Source organism: Carlito syrichta, unplaced genomic scaffold (genome assembly GCF_000164805.1).
Source record: "Carlito syrichta isolate Samal-C Ts95f unplaced genomic scaffold, Tarsius_syrichta-2.0.1 Scaffold314008, whole genome shotgun sequence".
Taxonomy (NCBI): domain Eukaryota; kingdom Metazoa; phylum Chordata; class Mammalia; order Primates; family Tarsiidae; genus Carlito; species Carlito syrichta.
This window is the reverse complement of record NW_007258104.1, coordinates 97105-118969: the sequence shown is the minus strand read 5'-3', so window position 1 is coordinate 118969 and position 21865 is coordinate 97105. Positions and strand designations below refer to the sequence as shown.

Below are 21865 nucleotides of genomic sequence, written 5' to 3'. Positions count from 1 at the left end.
GAAACCCCAGCTAAAAAAAAGGTGTTACCCTAAAAGCACAATGATGTCTCAGACATCATTCCTTTTTTTTTTTTTTTTGGTCAGACTCTCACTCTGTCTCCCAGGCTGGAGCGCAAGTGACATGCTCACGCTCACGCCTATCGCACCCTCAACCTGCTGGACTCAGCCTTCCAAGTAACTGGAATTACAGGCACGCGCCACCATGCCTGACTAATTTTTCTTGATTTATTGTAGAGACGAGGTCTTGCCAAGTTGCGCTCACTGGTCTTGAACCCCTAGGCTCAGGCAATCCTCTCACCTCCACCTCCCAAAGTGCTGGGATTACAGGGGTGAGCTACCACACCCAGCCTGTTCATGCTCTTTCTCCTGCCGAGAACTATTTTCATCCCACTGCTCCCCTAACACTAGCTTTTACCTGTCTAATTCCTATTTCCAGAACTCAACTCTGTCATGGAATAGATGCTCTAATGTTCAAACTGAGATTTGTGTCTCCCCAAACTTAATCATATTTCAAATTTTTTTTGATTTATTCTAGAAATGAGGTCTCACCAAGTTGCCCAGACTAGTCTCAAACCTGTGGGCTAGACAATCCTCTCACATCTGCCTCCCAAAGTGCTGGGATTATAGACTTGAGCCACCACACCCAGCCTTGAAATATTTTTAACTTCTGCCTAAGAATTAGGAAATTTTAACTCTTTTTTTTTTTTTTTGAGTCAGAGTCTCGTGGAGTGCAGTGGCATACTCACGGCTACTGCAGCCTTGACTACTGGACTCAGGCGATCCCTCCAAGTAGCTGGAACTACAGGTGTGCACCACCACGCCCAACTACTTTTTTGGTTTATTGTAGAGACGAGATCTTGCCATGTTGCCCAGGCTGGTCTCGAACCCACGGGCTCAGGCATTCCTCTCACCTCATCCCCCAAAGTGCTGAGATTATAGGCATGAGCCACCACAGCCAGGTAATTTTGACTCTTAATGTTAACTTTCCCTTTCTTTTTTAGGAAAAAGGATCGGTCTCCTTCACCCCCCACCTTGACCTCTGTCATATAAATGGTAGAATTGATTTACTTTTTAATTTTCTTAAATTTAATCGTACAGCAACTGGTAATCCCAGACAGTCTCCCATCCAGGTACTAAGTACTAACCAGGCCCAAGCCTGCTTAGCTTCTGAGATCAGACAAGATCGGGCACATTCAAGGTGGTATGACCGTAGACTGAATTGATTTACTATATTACGTCTGTAGAGAAGCTGTTGTTACCCAAAGGACTTCTGAGATGTTATTTTGTATGGTTGCTTAGCTACTGCTAGTGAAGTAAATATCCTAGATATTTTACTCTGGAGATTTTCCAGATAGAAAAGTTGACCTTTGAAATTCTTATACTTCAAACTTTTCTAGCATTTTTCCTCTTTTTTTGTTTTTTAAAAGAATAACTTGTTGGGCTCTATGGCTTATGCCTGTAAGTCTAGCACTTTTGGAGGCCAAGGTGGAAGGGTTGCTTGAGCCCAGGAGTTCTAGACTAGCCTAGGCAACATAGCTAGACCTCATCTCTACAAATATTCAAAAAATTAGCCAGGCATGGTAGCACATGCCTATAGCCCTAGCTACTCAGGAGGCTGAGGTGGGAGGATAGCTTGAACCCAGAAGTTTGAGGCTATGGTGAGATACGGTTGGGCCACTGCACTCTAGCCTGAGTGATAGAGTAAGACTCCAACTCAAAATAATAATAATAATAGTTACAAAGCAGTATAAAGAGAAGAAAATAATAATATCCTTGATGAATTTAATTGCTTACTATTATCATAAAATGACAGTACTATTTTTAAATTTTAGAGAACTATATAAGGATTTATATCAGCAGCTCTCAGGAATAGTTGAAAATAAATTTAACTGGAGCCAGAATTTTTTACTGTGGCAGTAGGGAGTAATGAAAGGAATGGAGTGTGGACTGTGAAGTCAAAGCTACCTACATGTAACTCCATCGTGCCCCTTTAGCTCTAGAAGCCTTGAGGAAGTACCAGTCTCTTCAGTGTTTCCCTGTCTGTAGAATGACAATAATAATTCCCTGTGGAGGAATTATTTTAAATAAGATGATGTATGCAAGGCATATTAGGCCTGCAAATTATTGATAATATTTTATTGTCACTGCTATCCTTTTTCTCTGTTTTATCTCACATTAGAAATGGTACTTTAAACATCTCCCTCCATGCTTAGCAAATGTTTCAGACTAAGGTAGATTTAATTTGTTTTGCTGGAATAAATTGTAGCCTCTCTATACATGAATGATGTTATCAAGCTAAGGGATTAGAGAGGTTATCTGCAATTCTTTTCCTGCTCTAAAATGATATGGTTTATTTTCTTGACCCTTTAGAACTAAAATACTGGTCAGGAAGGTCTTAGAGAGCAGGATACTTAGGATATGCTATTTTTCTATTAAGACATAAAGAATATCAGTACAAGTAAGATCCTCCTTTTAAGAAATGCTGTAATGCATTAAAATATAAAGTACTGAAAACAAACCTTTTTCTTTAGCAATCATCTTATTATTTTGTAAGATTTAAGATTTCTCAAAAATCTTAATTTTTTAAATTTAGTAATTTAAGATTTACTTTTTAAATTTCAGGACTTTGGTAGTCTATGTGGAAGGGATGGAATAGTGAAATTATCGATGTGTACTTTTTGTTGTTGTTGTTGGAGTCTCACCCCATCGCCCAGGCTGGAGTACAGTGACACACTCACGGCCACCCCAACATTGACCTGCTGGGCTCCGGCAATCCTTCTATCTCAGCCTTCCAAGTAGCCGGAACTACGGGCTTGCACTACCACTCCCAGCTAATTTTTTGATTTATTGTAGAGTGGAAAACTCGCCAAGTTGCCTGGGCTGGTCTCAAACCCTCAGGCTTAGGCAATCCACTCACCTCAGCCTCTCAAAGTGCTGGGATTACAGGCTGAGCCACCAAGCCCAGCCGATATATACATTTTTATGTCCTTGGCTACATTATTCGTTCAAGCAAATGTAGCTATATATTTTCACTTCTCAGTTGTCACAGGTGGTATCAAGCAAATATTTACTTAGTGTCTACCATTATCTGCTAAATGCAGATACAGTCTTTCTTGTGTCCTCACTGTGTTGAGTCAGAACACATTGCCTTTCTAGCACTTCGATGTGTACAAAATATTGTTAGCCTCAAAAGCTCATCTGAGCTTTGATGTCCAGTTTTTTGGGGACATTTCATTATGTAAACATGATTGATGAAGTAAGGTCATCAAGGTTAAACTGAGTCTTCAGTTCCCCTCCGGTTGGAGATCATGCTGCTATCAGGGCACTCAAGCTCTTTGTCCTGAGTCCTCTTGATAGTTTTAAACTAACTAGAAGCCCACTATGAGTTACCTGGTTAACATAAACTATCAGGGACCACCATCAATCACCAAAACACTGATCACTTGGGAAATTCCTAGGATTGAATAGAGGCCACCTCCCAAAACCAGGGTCAAAAGCTAACCAAATTTTTGATTGTACAACAGAACTCATAGTTTTCTTCAGATTCTCAGCAGAGATCTTTACCCAGAAAAGAATAAAAGACCACTGTCTTAAAAAATCTCAGTATAGCAGGGTTTGTTTGTTTGTTTGTTTTGATAATTATGATGTATATGTGCATCTTAATGGACTGAACTTTTCTACATGTCTGTTACTCTTAACATGTCATACACTTTATAGCTTTCTCAACAACCCCATCCCCAATCAGTGTACAGTAATTATAGATTATGTTTTGTTTCTTTACTCCTTTTTTTGAGTTCGAGTCTCACTTTGTCATCCAGACTGGAGTGCAGTGGCATGCTGCTCATGGCCACTGCAGCCTTGACCTGCTGGGCTCACGCAGTCCTTCCACCACAGCCTTCCAAGTAGCTGAAACTATAGGCGTGAGCCACCACGCCCAGCTAATTTTTTTTATGTATTGTAGAGACAAGGTCTCGCCATGTTGCCCAGGCTGATCTTGAACCCACAGGCTCAGGCAATCCTTTGGCCTCCGCCTCCCAAAGTGGTAGGATTACAGATGTGAGCCACGCGCCTGGCTAGATTCTAGATTATGGTTCTTTCTTTTTTTTTTTTTTTGAGTTGAAGTTTCACTCTGGAATTAGCCCAGGCTGGAATGCAGTGGCACACTCACAGCTACCGCAGCCTCTACCTGCTGGGCTCCGGCAATCCTTCACCTCAGCCTTCCAAGTAGCCAGAACTACAGGTGTGCGCTACCACACCTGGCTAATTTTTTATTTATTGTAGAGATGAGGTCTCGCCAAGTTGCCCAGGCTGATCTTGAACCTGTGAGCTCAGGCAGTCCTCTCACCTTGACCTTCCAAAGTGCTGGGATTATAGGCTTGAGGTGCCGCACCCAGTCTAGATTATGTTTCTATTTTAAATAGTCTTCTTCTAATTCAAATGCACCAACTGATCAAGCATTTTGGTACTCTTCACTTGATTCATACAAGTGTGGTGTTTTGACCAGGCACACTGGCTCATGCTTGTAATCCTAGCATTTTGGGAGACTGAGGTGGGAGGATCAGCGCTCAGCAGTTTGAGACCAATCTAGGCAACATAGTGAGATCTTGTCTCTACAAAAAAAATAAAAACATAAGCCCATGTGGTGGTGTGCACCTGTAGTCCCAGCTACTTGGGAGATTGAGGTACAAGGACCACCTGAGCCCAGGAGTTTGAGGCTATGTTGAGCCATTATTGTGTCACTATACTCTAGCCCAGGTGACAGTGAGATCCCACCTGAAAGAAAAGTGTGTTTTTGCTGTTTTGGAATGGTGAACTCTTATGTAACAAGTAGGGAGAGGGAGTCTTTAAACTTGAACACCAAGGACATATTAAATAACCATGGGTGAAAACATGTCTTTTGCAACATTAATCTTAATATAGTGTTGTTTGATCACCAAGGACATATTAAATAACAATGGGTGAAAACGTATCTTTTGCAACATTAATCTTAATATGGTGTTGTTATATTTTCAGAAACTACTAAAGTTCCTGGGGAAGCAAAGTAGAGTTTCATAAGAACATAATGGGTAAGTTATATAAAGGTGCTTTTGTGTTTTGAGTAGAAGTTGGTTTTTCTTCTCCATTAAAGATAGAACTTCAGGTTGGGCATGATGGCTCACATCTGTAAATCCAGTGCTTTGGGAGGCCAAGATGGGAAGATTCTTGAGGTCAGGAGTTTGAGGTCAGCCTGGGTGAAAGTGAGACCCTCATCTAAAAAAAAAATCTTCAAAATCAGGGTATGCAAGTGAGAATATGGTCAGAGTGACTGAAATTAGTTGTTTACATCAGCAACTTATGTTTACTGTTCAGTCATCCTCCATATAGCAATATTTTGGTCAATGATAGACCACATAGTCAACGTGATTCCATAAGATTATGACAGAGCTGAGAAGTGTACAATGAGTTTATTTTAAGCTAAGTATTATTACAAATGAGTCAAAAAGTTTAAAGAATTAAATTTGATTAAGTAAAAATGTCAAGTAAAAAATTTAAAACATTTTTAAAATTTAAGTTTATAAAGTAGAAAAGTTAAGTAAGGTTAACTTATTGTAGACAGAAAAATTTTTTTTTCAAGTTGGAGTCTTACTCCATCGCCCAGGCTGGAGGGCAGTGGCGTGTTCACGGCCACCACAGCTCTGACCTGCTGGGCTCAGGCGATCCTTCCGCCTCAACCTTCCAAGTAGCTGAAACTACAGGTGTGTGCCACCACACCCAGCTAATTTTTTGATTTATTGTAGAGACAGGATCTCGCCAAGTTGCCCATGCTGGTCTCAAACCCAGAGCTCAGGCAATCCTCTTACCTCCGCCTCCCAAAGTGCTGGGATTATAGGCATGAGCCACCGCACCCAACTTGAAGAAAAAAAAATTTTTTTCTTTTTTTGAGCTGGAGTCTCACTCTATCACCCAGACTGGAGTGCACCTGTCCACAATAAATTAGCACACCTGTCACCACGCCCGGCTAATTTTTGATTTATTGTGGAGATGAGGTCTCGCCAAGTTGCCCAGGCGGGTCTTGAACGCGCAGGCTCAGGCAATTCACTCACCTCAGCCTCCCAAAGCGCTGGATTACAGGCTGAGCCACTGAGCCCAGCTAGAAAAAAAATTTTGTAATTGAATTTAGTGTGGCCTGAATGTATGGTGGTTATGAAGTCTGCTTTCGTGTACAGTAACATCACAGGCCTTCACACTCACTCACCACTCGCTCACTGACTCACTCAGAGCAACTGGCAGTCCTGTAAGCTCCATTCAAGGTAGGTACCCTATGCAGGTGTATCGTTTAAAACTTTTTATACCATGTTTTTACAGTACCTTATCTATGTTTAGATACACAAATACTTTCATTGTATTACAGTTGCCTGCAGTGTTCATCACAGTAACATGCTGTATAGGTCTGTAGCCTAGGAGCAATAGGCTATACCATGTAGTGTAGGTGTGTAGCTTAGTAGGTGGATACTGTCTAGGTTTGTGTAAGTACACTTTATGATGTTCATACAATGATCAAATCGCCTAATGATGCTTTTCTCAGATGGAATCCCTATCAAAACAAAACCAAAAGAAATAAAAAACAAAAACTTTTTTTTGAGAAATAAAGAAGGTAGCCGGGCTCGGTGGCTCAGTCTGTAATCCCGCGCCTTTGGGAGGCTGAGGTGAGTGGATTGCCTGAGCCCGCGGGTTCGAGACCCACCTGGGCAACTTGGCGAGACCTCATCTCTACAGTAAACCAAAAATCAGCTGGACGTGGTAACGCGCGCCTGTAGTTCCAGCTACTTGGAAGGCTGAGGCGGGAGGATCGCTGGAGCCCAACAGGCTGAGGCTGCGGTGGCCGGGAGCGGCCACTGCACTCCAGTCTGGGCGAAAGAGTGAGACTCCAACTCAAAAAAAAAAAGAAAAAGAAATAAAGAAGGTATTCCCATCAGCAAGCAACACATGACTAGATATTCCTGCAAGGCAGATCAGTAACAGTATTGTGCTAACTCTGATTTGTGGTTTCTAGTAAGTAATTGTACTCAAAGAAATTTGAAACTTTCCCAACAAACATAACATTGTTTAGCACAGCAAATATTAGAAGCATACATTTTTTAAATTGATAACTATTTTCATTTTTGTTGTCAGAGGCTGGCAAAAACTGCTAAAAATTGGTATGCTTGAATAGTCCATAATTTAGAACCTACATCTTTTGAGTCCCCCAACTTTTTATTATGAAAAATTGCAAAGAAAACATTCTAACAGAGCTTTCACTGGATTTGTTAATGGTTTGCTGCATTTACTTTCTCTGTGTGTGTGGGTTTATATTGTAGGGGCAGCAAAACTCTACTTCAGTCCTCTTAGAGTCCTGGCTGAGTCCAAGAATTAAATCTACATAATATAGATTAACAAGAGAAAAGCATACATATTTACTTAATGCAAGTTTTACATGGCATGTAAGCCCTCATAAAAAGATGAAGACCAAAGCCAGATGTGGTGGTGCACGCCTGCAGTCCCAGCTACTCAGGAGGCTGAGGCAGGAGGGTCACTTGAGCCCAGGAGGTCAAGATCAGCTGGGGCAACATAACAAAACCCTGTCTCTAAAAAGGAAAAGTAAATTAAAGATCCCCCCCCAACGAAGTAGTTAGAGTCAGTTACTTATATAGTGAGTGGGACTAAGAGTAGTGTGTTATGAAGAAGCAACTAAATTATGTAGAGACACTTAAAAGAGTTATTTTAGTAAGGAATATACATAATTCTCTTGGTCTCGACTTTTCTTTAAGGTAAGGATGTTGAATCCTTCTCATGTGAATTTCATCTTTTGCTTTCAAAAACAGCATGAAGGTCAGAATGATCTTGTTAATGCTATTTTCCAAGTGCTGCTAACCCAAATCAGTATGTCAGAGTGGTACATTTTTAACTCCATTATACACACATATGCTCATTCACGTAATATGCTTTTTGTCTATATGACTTAAGATTTTTAGAGTCGATCATACTCAGTGATCTATCACAGAAACAAAGAACAGAGTACCGTATGTTCTCACTCATAAGCGGACCTTGAACAATTATTGTAATACTGTAAGAAAGGGATTGGCAGTAGTGGGAAGCTGCCAGGGGAGGAGGGGTGGGATTGGCAGTTGAGGGAAACTGCTAGGGGAGGGAGGGGCACACCTCATCAACAAGGGTACCTGCATAATCAATGTTTGTATACCTAACCCTGAATTGTACCCCACATCTTTAAAATTAAAAAAAAAAAAAGATTTAGTTGCTCATATAACAATGCATCATACCTGAACACATCAGCATGCATCTCCTAATTCAGCCTATATTCAGAATTTCCCAGTTGTTTCATAGTGTTGTTTACAGCGAGTGTATTTTTAAAATCCAAGATCCAATCTAGGATTACTTGTTGAATTATCTTACCTCTTCAGTCTCCTTTAAACAGTTTCCTACTTTAAAGACTAGTCTTTGGTTTTTATTGTCTAATTGTTTCCTTCTAACTCTAACTCTTCTAACATTATTGCATGATTATGTTGCATTGGAAAAATTGGTTTCTGCCATTTTCTATTTTCAGGTATTTACCCGGTAAGTTTCCTCGTGACTGGATTCATAGTAAACATTTTTGGCAGCAGTAGAACATAGATGATTTTGATATTATCTTAATTTTAGGGATTTCTGAATTAACTATTAACAAAGAGATAGTTGTGGCTGAAGTGTACTTCAACTTCATCCTTCTCCTTTCTAGGGCTTCCTAAATTTTTAGAATACCCCTTAAGATATTTCTTTCATATATTGATAATTATAAAAATTAAAAGTCTGTTATAGTACAAAATTGCAAAAATTATGTATGAGGAAAGACTTTAAGGAGATACAGAAAAATGTATATACCTCCACGCAAAATTATACAGCTGGGGACTGTGACTGAAGCCAATACGGCGGCAATGGGGTTAGCTGGTACCAAAGTAACATCTATGCCTCACACCTTGACTTTGAATTTTTAAAGGTCAGTAGTTTGTGTATGTTCATTATTTCATTTATGTGATAATTTAAGCAGAGCATAGTTTAAATGAGTAGATTGATCATTGTTTTATCAATCCAGCGTGTAATGCTGAGTAAAAGAAGCCTTAAACCAGTTTTATTTTATTTTATTTTACTTTACTTTTTACTTTACTTACTTTATCTAATTTTTTTTTTTTTTGACTTGGAGTCTCACTCTGTTACCCAGACTGGAGTGCAGTGGCCGCTCCCAGCCATCACAGCCTCGACCTGCTAGGCTCTGGCGAACCTTCCACCTCAGCCTTCCAAGTAGCCGGAATTACAGGCGCGCGCAACCACGCATGGCTCATTTTTGATTTATTGTAGAGATGAGGTCTCACCAAGTTGCCCAGGTGGATCTTGAACCCGTGGGCTCAGGCAGTCCACTCACTTCAGCCTCCCAAAGCGCGGGATTCCAGGCTAAGCCACCGAGCCCCGCTTCTTATTTTATTTTTTAGAGATAGGGCTTCACTCTGTTGCCCAAGCTGGAGTTCAATGGCATGATCATAGTTCATTGCATCCTTGAACTCCTGTGCTCAAATGGTCTTCCTGCCTCGCCTCCCAAAGTAGAGGCATTATGGGCAGGAACCACTGTGCCCAACTGTTTGTTTTTAATACATTATGTGATTTAAAATTCATTTCACTACTTTACTTTAGATGGAGAGGAGAAAACCTATGGTGGCTGTGAAGGCCCTGATGCCATGTATGTCAAATTGATATCTTCTGATGGTCATGAATTTATTGTAAAAAGAGAACATGCACTAACATCAGGAACAATAAAAGCCATGTTGAGTGGCCCAGGTAAGTACAATTCTGTTTTTTTCTTTATACGTTTTTACTTTTAATGTTTGAAGAGTATGTTTTTAAGTTGAATTAAATGACCCAAGACATTTAAAGAGAAAATAGCTTTTTTTTTTTTTTTTTTGAGTCGGAGTCTAACTCTGTTACCCAGGCTGGAGTGCAGTGGCATGCTTATGGCCACCGCAACTTCAACCTGCTGGGCTCAGGCAATCCTTCCACCTCAGCTTTCCAAGTAGCTGGAAGCACAGGTGCACGCCACCATGCCTGGCTAATTTTTTTATTTTTTATTTTCTTTTTTTTTTTTGAGTTGGAGTCTCACTCCATCACCCAGTTACCCGACTGGAGTGCCGTGGCACACTCCCAGCCACTGCAACGTTGACCGACTGGACTCCAGCAATCCTTCCACCTCAGCCTTGGCCAAGTAGCTGAAACTACAGGCACGCGCTACCATGCCCGGCTAATTTTTGATTTATTGTAGAGACGAGGTCTCGCCAAGTTGCCCGGGCGGGTCTTGAACCCGCGGGCTCAGGCAATCCACTCACCTCGACTTCCCAAAGCGCTGGGATTACAGGCTGAGCCACCGAGCCCGGCTTAATTTTTTTATTTATTGTAGTGATGAGGTCTCGCCAAGTTGCCCAGGCTGGTCTCAAACCCCTGAACTTGGGCTATCCTTTCACCTCTGCCTCTCAAAGTGTGAGATTACAGGCATGAGCTACCATACCAGCCAAGAATAACTCTTCTAACATTATTGCTTGATTTTGTTGCATTGGAGAAAATTGGTTTCTGCCATTTTCTGTTTTTAGGTATTTACCCTGTATGTTTCAAGAAGACTGAATTGATTATTTAGTAATAAGAAAACTTTTTTCCCCGCATTAGTTTTCATGGCCAACTTCTTATCTACAGACTGGTTTGTGTACCTAGTTAGACATGACATTTGTCTATAGAAGTTACCATTACCACCACCAGGAACGGTGGCTTACACCTGTAATCCCAGCACTTTGGGGGAGGCCAAAGCAGGTGGCTTGCTTGAGCCCATGAGTTTGAGAGCATCCTAGGCGACATAGCAGGACCTCATCTCTACAGAAAATCAAAAAACTAGCTGGACGTGGTGGTGCACACCTGTAGTCCCAGCTACTTGGGGGGCTAAACTGGAAGGATCTCCTGAGTCCAGGAGGTCAAGACTGTGGTGAGCCATGATCTTAGCACTGCACTCCAGTTTGAGTGACAGAGCAAGACGCTGGCTCAAAAAAAAAAAAAAAGCAATTACTACCTTCCAAATCTCTATTCCTAACTCTTTTTTTCTCAAAGTAAAATTCACATAACATAGAATTAACTGTTTTAAAGTGTACCATTTAGTGGTATTTACTATATTTTGCAACCACCACCTCTGACTATTTTAAAAACATTTTTATTACTCCAAAAGCAAAACCCCATATCCATTAAGCTGTCACTGTCCATCCCCATTCTGTATCCCCTACCCCTATGTCTAACAGCTGCCTTTCTGCTTTCCCTATTCTGAACATTTTATATAAATGGAATCATACAATTTGTGTCCTTTTTGTCTGATTTTTGTCTCTTGGCTTTTGAGGCTATCTGTGTGGTAGCTTATACAATACTTCATTCTTTTTATGGCTGAATAATATTCCATTCAGCCATATGTGAATGTACTACATTTTTTTTATTCTTCAGTTGGTGAATATTTGGGTTTTTTCCACCTTTCAGCTGCCATGAATTGTGCTGCTGTGAACATTCATGTGCAAATATTTGTTTGATTACTTGCTTTCAGTTTTTGTAGGTCTCTACCTAGGAGTGGAGTTGCCTGGTCATATGGTAATCCTGGGTTTAACTTTTGGAGGAACCACCAATTGTTTTTCCACAGCAGCTGAATTATTTTACATTTCTACCAGTAGTGTCCTAAGGTTCCAATTTTCATACTTCCTGGCCAATATTTATTATTGTCTTTTTTATTACAGCTATCTCAGTAAATGTGAAGTGAATATCTGGTGGTTTTGACTTGTATTTCCTTGGTAACTGATGACGTTGAACATCATTTCATGCGCTTACTGATAATTTACGTGTCTTGTTTGGAGAAGTATCTATTCAAGTCTTTTGCCCAATTTGCATTGAGTGGTTTGTCTTTTTGTTGCGTTATAAGAGTTCTTTATTAATTCTCACTATTTAACCCTTATCAGATGTATGATTTGCAAATATTTTCTTCTCTTCCAAAGATTGGCATTGCCATTTGAAGCAAAAACATTTTTAATTTTTATTAAAACATTTCTTTATTTTTTCTTTTGTTTTTATATCATATATAAGAATCCATTGACAAATCCAACATGTAGATTCTAGGCGTTTTATGGTTTTGGCTCTTACATTTAGGTCTTGAAATTTTTGTTTATGCTATGAGATGAGGGATCAGCTTTATTCTTCTGCATGTGGATATACCACTAACATTTAAAGAGACTATTCTTTTGTCTTTAGTCTTGGCACACTTACTGAAAGTCAGTTGACCATAAGTGTGTGTCTATTTCTGGTCTCTCAATTCTATCTCCTAGATCTATTTGTTTATCCTTATGCCAGTACCACACGTTTTTGTTTTGTTTTTTTGAGTTGGAGTCTTACCCAGACTGGAGTGCAGTACCATGATCACAGCTCACTGAGCCTTGATCTCCTTGGTTCAGGCAGTTCTTCCATCTTAGCCTCCCAAGTAGTTGGTACTATAGGCACATGCCACCACACCCAGCTAATTTTTTTTTTTTTTTAAGAGAGAAGATCTTGCTTTGTTGCCTAGATTGATCTCGAACTCCTGGGTTCAAGCAGTCCTCTTGCCTTATCCTCCCAAAGTGCTAGGATTACAGGCATGAGCCACCATGCCCAAACAACACTGTTTTGAGTACTGTAGCTTTGTAATAAGTTTTGAAATTGGAATGTATGAGACCTCCCAACTTTGTTTTTCTGTTTCAAAATTGTTTTAGCTATTTAGGGACCTTTGCCATTTTTTCCCTATATTTTTCACTATGGAGAGTTTTTAAGGTGCACAGAAATAAACACAATTATATAATCACCTCCATGTACCCATCAACCAACTTTAACAGTTATTAACGTTTTGCCAATCTTATTTCATTTTGTCTTCTTTTTTGGGAGTATTTCAAACACATCCTGATATTGTGTAATTTCACTTGCAAAATCTGTGATAGTTCCCTTACATTTTCCTTTTTTCCCCAGGTCATCAGTTTTACAGAGAAACAATGTCACGTGTATGATGTCCACATGACAGATTGAATTAATGGTTTTTTTGTTTGTTTGTTTTTGTTTTGTTTTTAATTTTATTTTAAAGATGTGGAGTACAATACAGGATTAAGTATACAAATGTTCATTTTGCAGGTACTCTTATTGATGAGGTATGCCTTCCCCAAATTAATGTTTTATTTTGTAAACTTATAGTTAGAATTCCAGAGGCTTGATTAGACTCTGGTTTATTTTTCTAAGTAAATACTTTATAGGTGGTACTATTGTATTCCTGTTGTATCATATCTTTTAGCAATGTCAGGCTTGATTAGTGGGTTTCAGGATAGTCAAGCTGATTCATCCATGTAAAATTCCCCACTCCAATTTAGCATTCATTGGGATTATGCTGTGATTTATTTCATTTGGGATCATAGTGATTTTCTAATTCTGTAATTTCTTCTGTGTTCATAAGCTAGAATTCTCCTATAAGGAACTATTTGGTTACCTCTAAATACAGTCTATATAGGAAAGACAAGATAAAGGCTTAGTTTTTCTTTTTCCTTTACATAAAATTTTTCACGATAATAAATTGATTCTCCAGCATCATCCAGTAGTTGAGTGTTTTGTTTTGGTTTGTGTTTTTTTTTTTTGAGTTGGAGTCTCACTCTGTTAACCCGGACTGGAGTTGGAGTCTCACTCTGTTAACTCGACCTGCTGGGCTCTGGTGAACCTTCCACCTCAGCCTTCCGAGTAGTCGGAATTACAGGCACGCGCTACCATGCCCGGCTGATTTTTTTATTTATTGTAGAGATGAGGTCTCGCCTGCCCAGGCGGGTCTCGAACCCACAGGCTCAGGCAGTCCACTCACCTCAGCCTCCCAAAGGCGTGGGATTACAGGCTGAGCCACCGAGCCCGGCTTGTTTTGGTTTTTTTTGAGTGTTTGCATATCATCAAAAGCATGTGACTTTTTATATTAGATGTTTTTTAGTCTGTTGCAGTCATTCTTACTGGTGCTCAGATTGCTCTATTTTTATGCCAGAAAAAGCCACATCAGGTTGGCTCCTCTGTCCTTTAGCCATGGCTCTGTTAGTTTTGAATAGCTGTATTTCTTTCTGTAATAAGATTTCTCCGACTTGTCGTGTACGTTGGTTTCCCAGTTCTGAAAACAGCTGTTTTTCTAACAAGACTTGTTTTCTTTTAGTAGAAAATGGTATTTAGGGGCCTCTGCCTGGGTGCCAGAGGTGCTCATTGCTCCCAGGTTGAATTGCTTTTAGTCTTTTCCATGGGACAGTGTTACTTCAGGAAGAAAAAAAAATCACAATCACTAACAAAATTTTAATTAAAAATTAAGATTAAAGGGCTTTTGCTTTTTGTTACTTTGATCTCATTTAAACACAAGATTTTTATTTGAAGGATTTGAAGGATCAGGAAAACATTCAGCCTAATGTAAAACTGTTTGCATAAAAAGGGATGAAGATTGATGCGTGTACAGTGTGGATGCACCACCAAAACATGCTAAGTGAAAGAAAGCAGACACCAAAGGCCACATTTTTATGATTCCATTTGTATGAATATCCAGAGTAGGTAAATTCATAGAGATAGAAAGTAGATTGATGTTTGCCAGAGGCTAGGGGATGGGGAAAATCTGCTTAGTGGACACAGGGTTTTATTTTGGGGTGATGAAAATGTTTGGAACTTAATAGAGGAGATGGTTGCACAACAGTGTGCATGAACTAAATGTCACTGAAATGTACACTTTAAAATGGTTAATTTTATGCTATATGAATTTCACCTCGGAAAAAACCACTGCTATTTGTTTAGTATCAAAGACTTAATGAGTGCTTGCTAGTAATATTTTACATATTCAAGAAAGGGAGCTTTAGTTATTGGTAAACCAAAATTTACCTTATTTTTGTGAATTATGTGCTGAGTTCTGCTTGTTTCCTTTCTCCCTTCCCCACTATACCCCCAACTAATAGACAGTTTCTAGAAAATTTAAAATACTGCATTTTCAGAAAGTATATGTTTAGACGTGAAATGCTTTTTTTTTTATTCAGTACATAGTGCTAGTACTAGTCTGCTGAGAATATTTTTTATCCCAATGAGTAAAGACTAAATTATGTGACTTATATGTAGCTACAGAAATTTTGTGGAATGACTGAAAGATCATTCCACAACATTTCAACGGAAATATCTTGTGAGGAGATCCCATTAACATGATCATATTTTTTAAAAGAGTATTTTCAGCTGGGCACAGTGACTCACGCCTATAATCCTAGCACTTTGGAAGGCCAAGGCAGGAGACCAGAAGTTCAAGACCAATCTGGGAAATACAGCAAGACCCTGTGTATACAAAATATTTTTTAATAGCTGGGCGTGTTGGCACATGCCTGTAGTCCCCAGTACTCAGGAGGCTGGGATAAGCTATGACTATACCAGTGTACTCTAGCCTAGATGACAGAGTGAGACCCTGTCTCTTAAAAAAAAGTAATATTCTATTATTTTATGCTTTATAGATTCATTTACTACCAGAAAAAAAACCAGAAGATCTGTTCTTTGTCTTAACTTTTTTTTTTTTTTTTTTGAGTTGGAGTCTCACTCTATTGTCTAGACTGGGGGGCAGTAGCATGCTCACGGCCACCGCAGCCTCAGCCTGCTGGGCTCAGGCAATCCTTCCACCTCTGCCTTCCAAATGGCTGGAACTACAGGCATGCTCACCACGCCCAGCTATTTTTTTGATTTATTGTAGAGATGAGGTCTTGCCAAATTGCCCAGGCTGGTCTTGAACTCATGAGCTCAGGCGATCCTCTCACCTCGGCCTCCCAAAGTGCTGGGATTATAGGTGTGAGCCACTGCGCCTGGCCTCTAACTTTATTTTTACATGTCAGTTCAGTATACCACAGGGCTCCTGATGATCCATAAAGTCTTGATTCCCTGGACTGAATCTTTTATTTTATTTTATTTTTTTAGTTGCAGTCTTACTCTGTCACCCTGGCTGGAGGGCAGTGGCATGCTCCCGGCCACCACAGTCTCGACCTGCTGGGCTTCAGTGATCCTTCCATCTCAGCCTTCCAAGTAGCCAGAACTACAAGCGCGCACTACCACACCCAGCTAATTTTTGATTTGTTGTAGAGATGAGGTCTTGCCAATCTGCCTGAGTAGGTTCGAACCCATAGGCTCAAGCAATCCTCTTCTCTCGCCTTGGCCTCCCAAAGTGCTGGGATTACAGGCTAAGCCACTGAGCCCAGCCTGGACTGAATCTTTTAAAAGAATGATTTAGCTTTTGCCATCCTGCTCACTTTTCAGTAATCTTGCCACCAAAGTTCTTAGGGAAAGCTACTTAAGTTTTCCACAAGGAGAGAATTGGAATTTTAAAATTCAGTATTGGTGAATCTCAAGTACTACCTTTTTTTTTTTGAGACAGAGTCTCACTGTCACCCAGGCTGCAGTGCAGTGGCACAATCCCATCTCACCACCACCTTGACTTCTTGGACTCAAGTAGTCTTTCTACCTCAGCTACCCCATCCTCCAAGTAGCTGGCACTATAAGTATACACCACCACACCCAACTAATTTATGTATTTTTTTGTGGAGACGAGGTCTTACTATGTTGCCCAGGCTGGTCTTGAACTTCCTGGGTGCAAGCAGTTCTCCCACCGTGGCTTCCCAAAGTGCTGGGATTACATGCATGAGCCACTGAGCCCTGTACTGATAGGGTTTTGATATGAGTCTACAGACAATTGATTTATTATGGTCTCTGTGCAGTCAAACCTCACAGCTAATGTTATCCTATATTTGCAGTCACACCACAGCACTAGCATCACCACCTCAGATCCACCTCAGATCATCAGGTTATTAGAGTCTCATAAAGAGGACACAACCTAGAATCCCTTGCATGCCCAATTCACAATAGGGCTCACACTCCTATGAGAATCTAATGCCACCACTGACCTGACAGAATGTGGAGCTCAGGTGGTAATACAAGCAATGGGGAACAGCTGTAAATACAGATGAACCTTGACACTCTCACTGCACTCACCTCCTGCTGTGCGCCCCAGTTTTGTTGGGGGATCCTTGGTTTAAAGAACAGAAATGTTACTGTCTCACAATTCTGGAGGTTAGGGGTTGAAGATTAAGGTATTGGCAGAGTTGGTCTCTTCTGAAGCGTCTTTCCTTACTTTGTAGATGGCCATCTTCTCCCTGGATCTTCACATGGTCTTCCTCTGTGCCTGTCTTATGTCTTAATCTCTTCTTCAAAAACAAGTTGTAGGCCGGGCTCCGTGGCTCAGCCTGTAATCCCAGCACTTTGGGAGGCCAAGGCGAGTGGATTGCCTGAGCCCACAGGCTTGAGACCCACCCGGGCAGCTTGGCAAGGCCTCATCTCTACAATAAATCAAAAATTAGCCGGGTGTGGTAGCACATGCCTGTAGTTCCGGCTACTTGGAAGGCTGAGGCAGAAGGATCACCGGAGCCTAGCAGGTCGAGGCTGCAGTGGCCGGGAGCGTGCCACTGCACTCCAGTCTGGGCGACAGAGTGAGACTCCAACTCAAAAAAAAAAGACAAGTTGTAGTGGATTGCCACCCTAATGATTTATTTTAACTTAATTACCTCTTTAGAGACCCTATTTCCAAATAGAGTCACATTCTATGGTATTAGGAGTTAAGACTTCAACATGAATTTGGATTGCACATTTCAGGCCATATAACATATGTAATTCTTTTGTTTTACAGGTCAATTTGCTGAGAATGAAACCAATGAGGTCAATTTTAGAGAGATCCCTTCACATGTGCTATCAAAAGTATGCATGTATTTTACCTACAAGGTTCGCTACACTAACAGCTCCACCGAGATTCCTGAATTCCCAATTGCACCTGAAATTGCACTGGAACTGCTGATGGCTGCGAACTTCCTAGATTGTTAAATAAAATAAATTATAATAAACTGTTAACTTTTTTCAGTATTTAATACCTGTAGCTCAGTTAGTAATTTTTTCATATATAGCATGTTGCCTGTATGCAATTGAACTGTAAAGTTCATTGCAAAGCAGATTATGTGTTTTTTTGCATAGCAATCAGAGTTGAAATTTGTTTGCTACATCAACAAATTAAGGACATTTTCACAAACTGAGAAATAAACAAATATGCCAATTCGTAGGTGGTTTTGCCTTATCCTTTGGATGTGACTTTTAAAATTAAAGCAGTGATGATATAAATGCTGAAATTTAGGCATAAATGAACATGTTTTACAGGTAAATAATGGGGCTAAGTATTTTTGTTCTTAATGTTTTTTTTAAAATTTATTCTGATCTTATAGCTGCCATTAGCATTACTAGAGTTATACAAAGAATTGCATTATAAACATGTTTATAACTTAGCCAAAACATTGATTTTTATAACTCTCCAGGGATAAGAGTTGAAATTTCTTATGTCTTTTGATAAACTGCAGTGTTGTTTAAGTGTATCTTGTCATTTTGTTTATTGCTGCAATTTAAGAACTTTATTTTAAAAACAATGTTGGAAGGTTCCTGGGTACAGATCTTGGAGCAGTAACTGTTTGAACTGTAGCCAGATGGCCAAAAAGTAAACTACATGACTTGGAGTTTTTGTGGATTGTGTATTTTGGGTAATTCAAAGTACTGTATTTTCATTGACTATAAAGCTTCCTTTGCAACTTCCATCCTTCCTTCATGATCCCTTGTTGTGATTACACTTCCTGGTTGCTTAAATTTGTTTTGAAAGACTCACTATGAATTTTATCCAGATCTTAAAAGCTAGAATTTTCTGAACTATCTCAGTCTTCCTCCATCCAGTTGGAATGTTATGAAATAACATATGGAGAGATACAGTAAAAATCTTATAATGCACTTAGATATAATACATGAATTATCTTCTAATTAAAATATGTTCCAATAAGTATGATATTCATAATCAGTGGACCTTCTACTGAAGTCAGACTCATCAGGAAGTCACTCAGCTTTTATATTTAAGCAGGCAAAAAATATTTGAAAAACAATACAGAATCTCTGTTTAGGCATGGAAAACGAAGCACCGGAGATGGGTTTAGTATTGTCTCTATCTTAGCAGAACAACGTTCTCACTATAGGGTCTATACATTTAAGTCTTCAGCTTATTCAAGACTGGCTTAATATGGACTAGCTTTTCTGGAAACTGCAGAAATCATAAGCAAAAGTAATTTTTTCTCAGAATATCTAAACATTGTGCTTTCCAGCTTATTGAAAGCAGTTAAATATAAATTGCATATTTTTAGTAATTTCTTAAGATATACTGGTACATATTTTAGTATAGAAGGTTATTTATCAAGTACAAGAATTATATTCTACCACTTGGTGACAAATAATGCCAAGTATAAACCTATATGATGATTTCAAAAGCCAAGGTGATAACTAGAAAGTAAGTTTAACTTTGTCCGATTTTCATGGGTTACTTTATGTGGTTAGATCCAGAAGTAACCGTAGGTTTAAGACATTAAAACTGAAACAAAGACTAGGTAAACCTGTATACCTTGAAGCAAATGGTACTTGCATGTTAATAAAGGCTGTATTGACTGAAAAGTGTGATGAACACTTGGTGTTTGATCTTTTTAGCCTTAATTTCTTTTTTTCTGAGAATTTGTGAAACTTTGCTTCAGGACATCTTTCCATGTCATTGAATACTGGAAATTTTTATTTGGTTAAATTTAAGATACTTATTTTGAAACCTTAGCAGTTTTCTGACACTACTTTTCAAATTATGTGGAAATCTCCCCATTGTATTTTTTCTGCATAGAAAACATTACTACAAAATCCTTTATTTTATTCCATTTATATTTCATTTTGTACTGTCTAGGTGATGTTTTTTAAATTGCTTATCTTTCATGTGGTATTGTCAACAGATAATTTTCCCACTTTTAAAGATACTTACTGATATTGAGAAATAATTTATTAATGGGAGTGAGTTCAGATCATGCTAACAAATTTAGAGACATCTTGCTATGCATGGAATTGTCATCTTAGTATGAGTCATTTTGCTAAGCTTATCAGTTATTCATTGAAAATAGAGCACATGCACATGTTCTAAGAAATAATATAAAATTACTGTTTAAGATCAAAGGATATTTAACTCAAGTAATTCCTATCTATAGAGGGAATTTTGTACAAATTAACAAAGCTTTAATTTGTCCAGGTTTAAGAGTGCTAAGTTGGCCTCTTATTGGTTGGATCTAAGTTTGATAAAAACAATGACGGTCTGGTAATCAGAAAATGCCACTGGTCTTTTTTGTATTTTATTTGCAGTATATAAATCTGGTTTAATTCCAGGTTAGTCATATTAGTTCTAAGATTTTATATTCCTATTAGACTAGATTTCTAAGTATTATACCTAATGGTTTGTTGGCTTGAATAAATATTTATTAGCCTAGAAGTATTTTGTATATTAAACAGAGCTCCAATCTGAATTAGTTAGTCTGGGATCTTGGCCAGGCACGGTAGCTCACACCTGTAATACCAGCACTTTGGGAGGCAGAGGCAAGAGGCTTTCCTGAGCTCAGGGGTTCGAGACCAGCCTGGGCAACTTGGCAAGACCTCGTCTCTACAATGAGTCAAAATTAGCCGGGTGTGGTGGCACACACCTGTAGTTCCAGCTACTTGGAAAGCTGAGGTAGAAATACTGTCTGAGCCCAGCAGGTCGAGGCTGTGGTGGCCATGAATGTATCACTGCACTCCAGCCTGGGCAACAGTGAGACTCCAACTCAAAAAAAAAAAGTAAGTCTGGGATCTTATGCTAAGTAGCCACATGAGCTTGAACAAGTCCCTGGGCCTCCATTTCACATATATAGAATTAGGAAGTTGCACGTCTATAGGATATTTACCACCTTATTTTTAATGAATAAGACTGTGTTTGTAGATGTTGCTTAAACCCAAGATTGTGACATTGCAGATGATCAGATTAGAAAAAATTGAATTAAAAAATGAGTTTTTTGCTGTTTCTGGACTAGGCATTAAATTCTACACATTAGTACCAAATATATTAACTAGATCAATTTGGAATTGTAGTTGTTTATTGCCTACTGTAAAGAGAAAATCCAGTTTTAGCTCTAGTTATCAGTAGTTACTGATATAAGGAGAAATTTATGTGCTATGATTTCATACCAGGTCAGCCAGAAACCCGTTTTCATTCATGAGCTAATTTAATAATTTATCCTGGATTGGGTATGTACATGATTGCTTCATATCTCTGTAGCAGAAAACAAGGCTAATTTTTAATGCCCTATGGAATATTCAGTTTACATCCTCCGTATTCTCTAGGTTGGTTTCTTCACCCTCCAAGTTTTTAAAATTAGGATTATTTTTTAAAGAGCAGGTCTCACTTTGTTACCCAGGCTGGAGTGCAGTGGCCTTTCACAGGCACAATCAAGGCACACTGTATGTAGCCTCAGGCTCCTGGCCTCAAGCAGTCCTCCCCATCAGCCTCCCATAGCAGGGACTACAAGCATGTGACACTGTACCCAACTGGAATAATAAAAGTTGCTCTGAGATAAACCTCCTGGTCTCAATCATCAAATTGTTCTATAGATTCTGTATTTTTATATGTTATTCTCATAAAGGAAACAGGTACGTCAGAGTTAGATTTTCCCCCTCTTTATGGTACTAGTTGCTTGTAGTTATTTTTAATATAAAAATCTCTTGTCAAAGGGAGGCCCAAACTTTACCTGTACGATGACCACTTGTATACCTAATCCTGAATCGTACCACACATCTGTGTGTGTGTGTATGTGTGTGTGTATGTGTGTGTGTGTGT

At 39.3% G+C, this 21865-nt stretch overlaps 1 protein-coding gene across 4 annotated transcripts in view; it reads left to right on the top strand.

The window, feature by feature from the left end:
• The window catches only part of ELOC (elongin C), a 35486-nt gene extending 15845 nt beyond the window's left edge, over window positions 1-19641 (top strand). For 2 of the 4 annotated variants that reach the window (XM_008070761.2, XM_008070762.2), the window contains exons 2-4: window positions 5014-5066; window positions 9700-9843; window positions 17801-19641. In XM_008070761.2, the coding sequence (XP_008068952.1) occupies window positions 5063-5066; window positions 9700-9843; window positions 17801-17991 (339 nt within the window). In that variant the 5' untranslated portion in view covers window positions 5014-5062 and the 3' untranslated portion in view covers window positions 17992-19641. The remainder of the gene's footprint in view (window positions 1-5013; window positions 5067-9699; window positions 9844-17800) is intronic. The other 2 variants (XM_021718914.1, XM_021718913.1) reach the window with 1 other exon arrangement.
• The last annotated feature ends 2224 nt before the right edge of the window (window positions 19642-21865 follow it).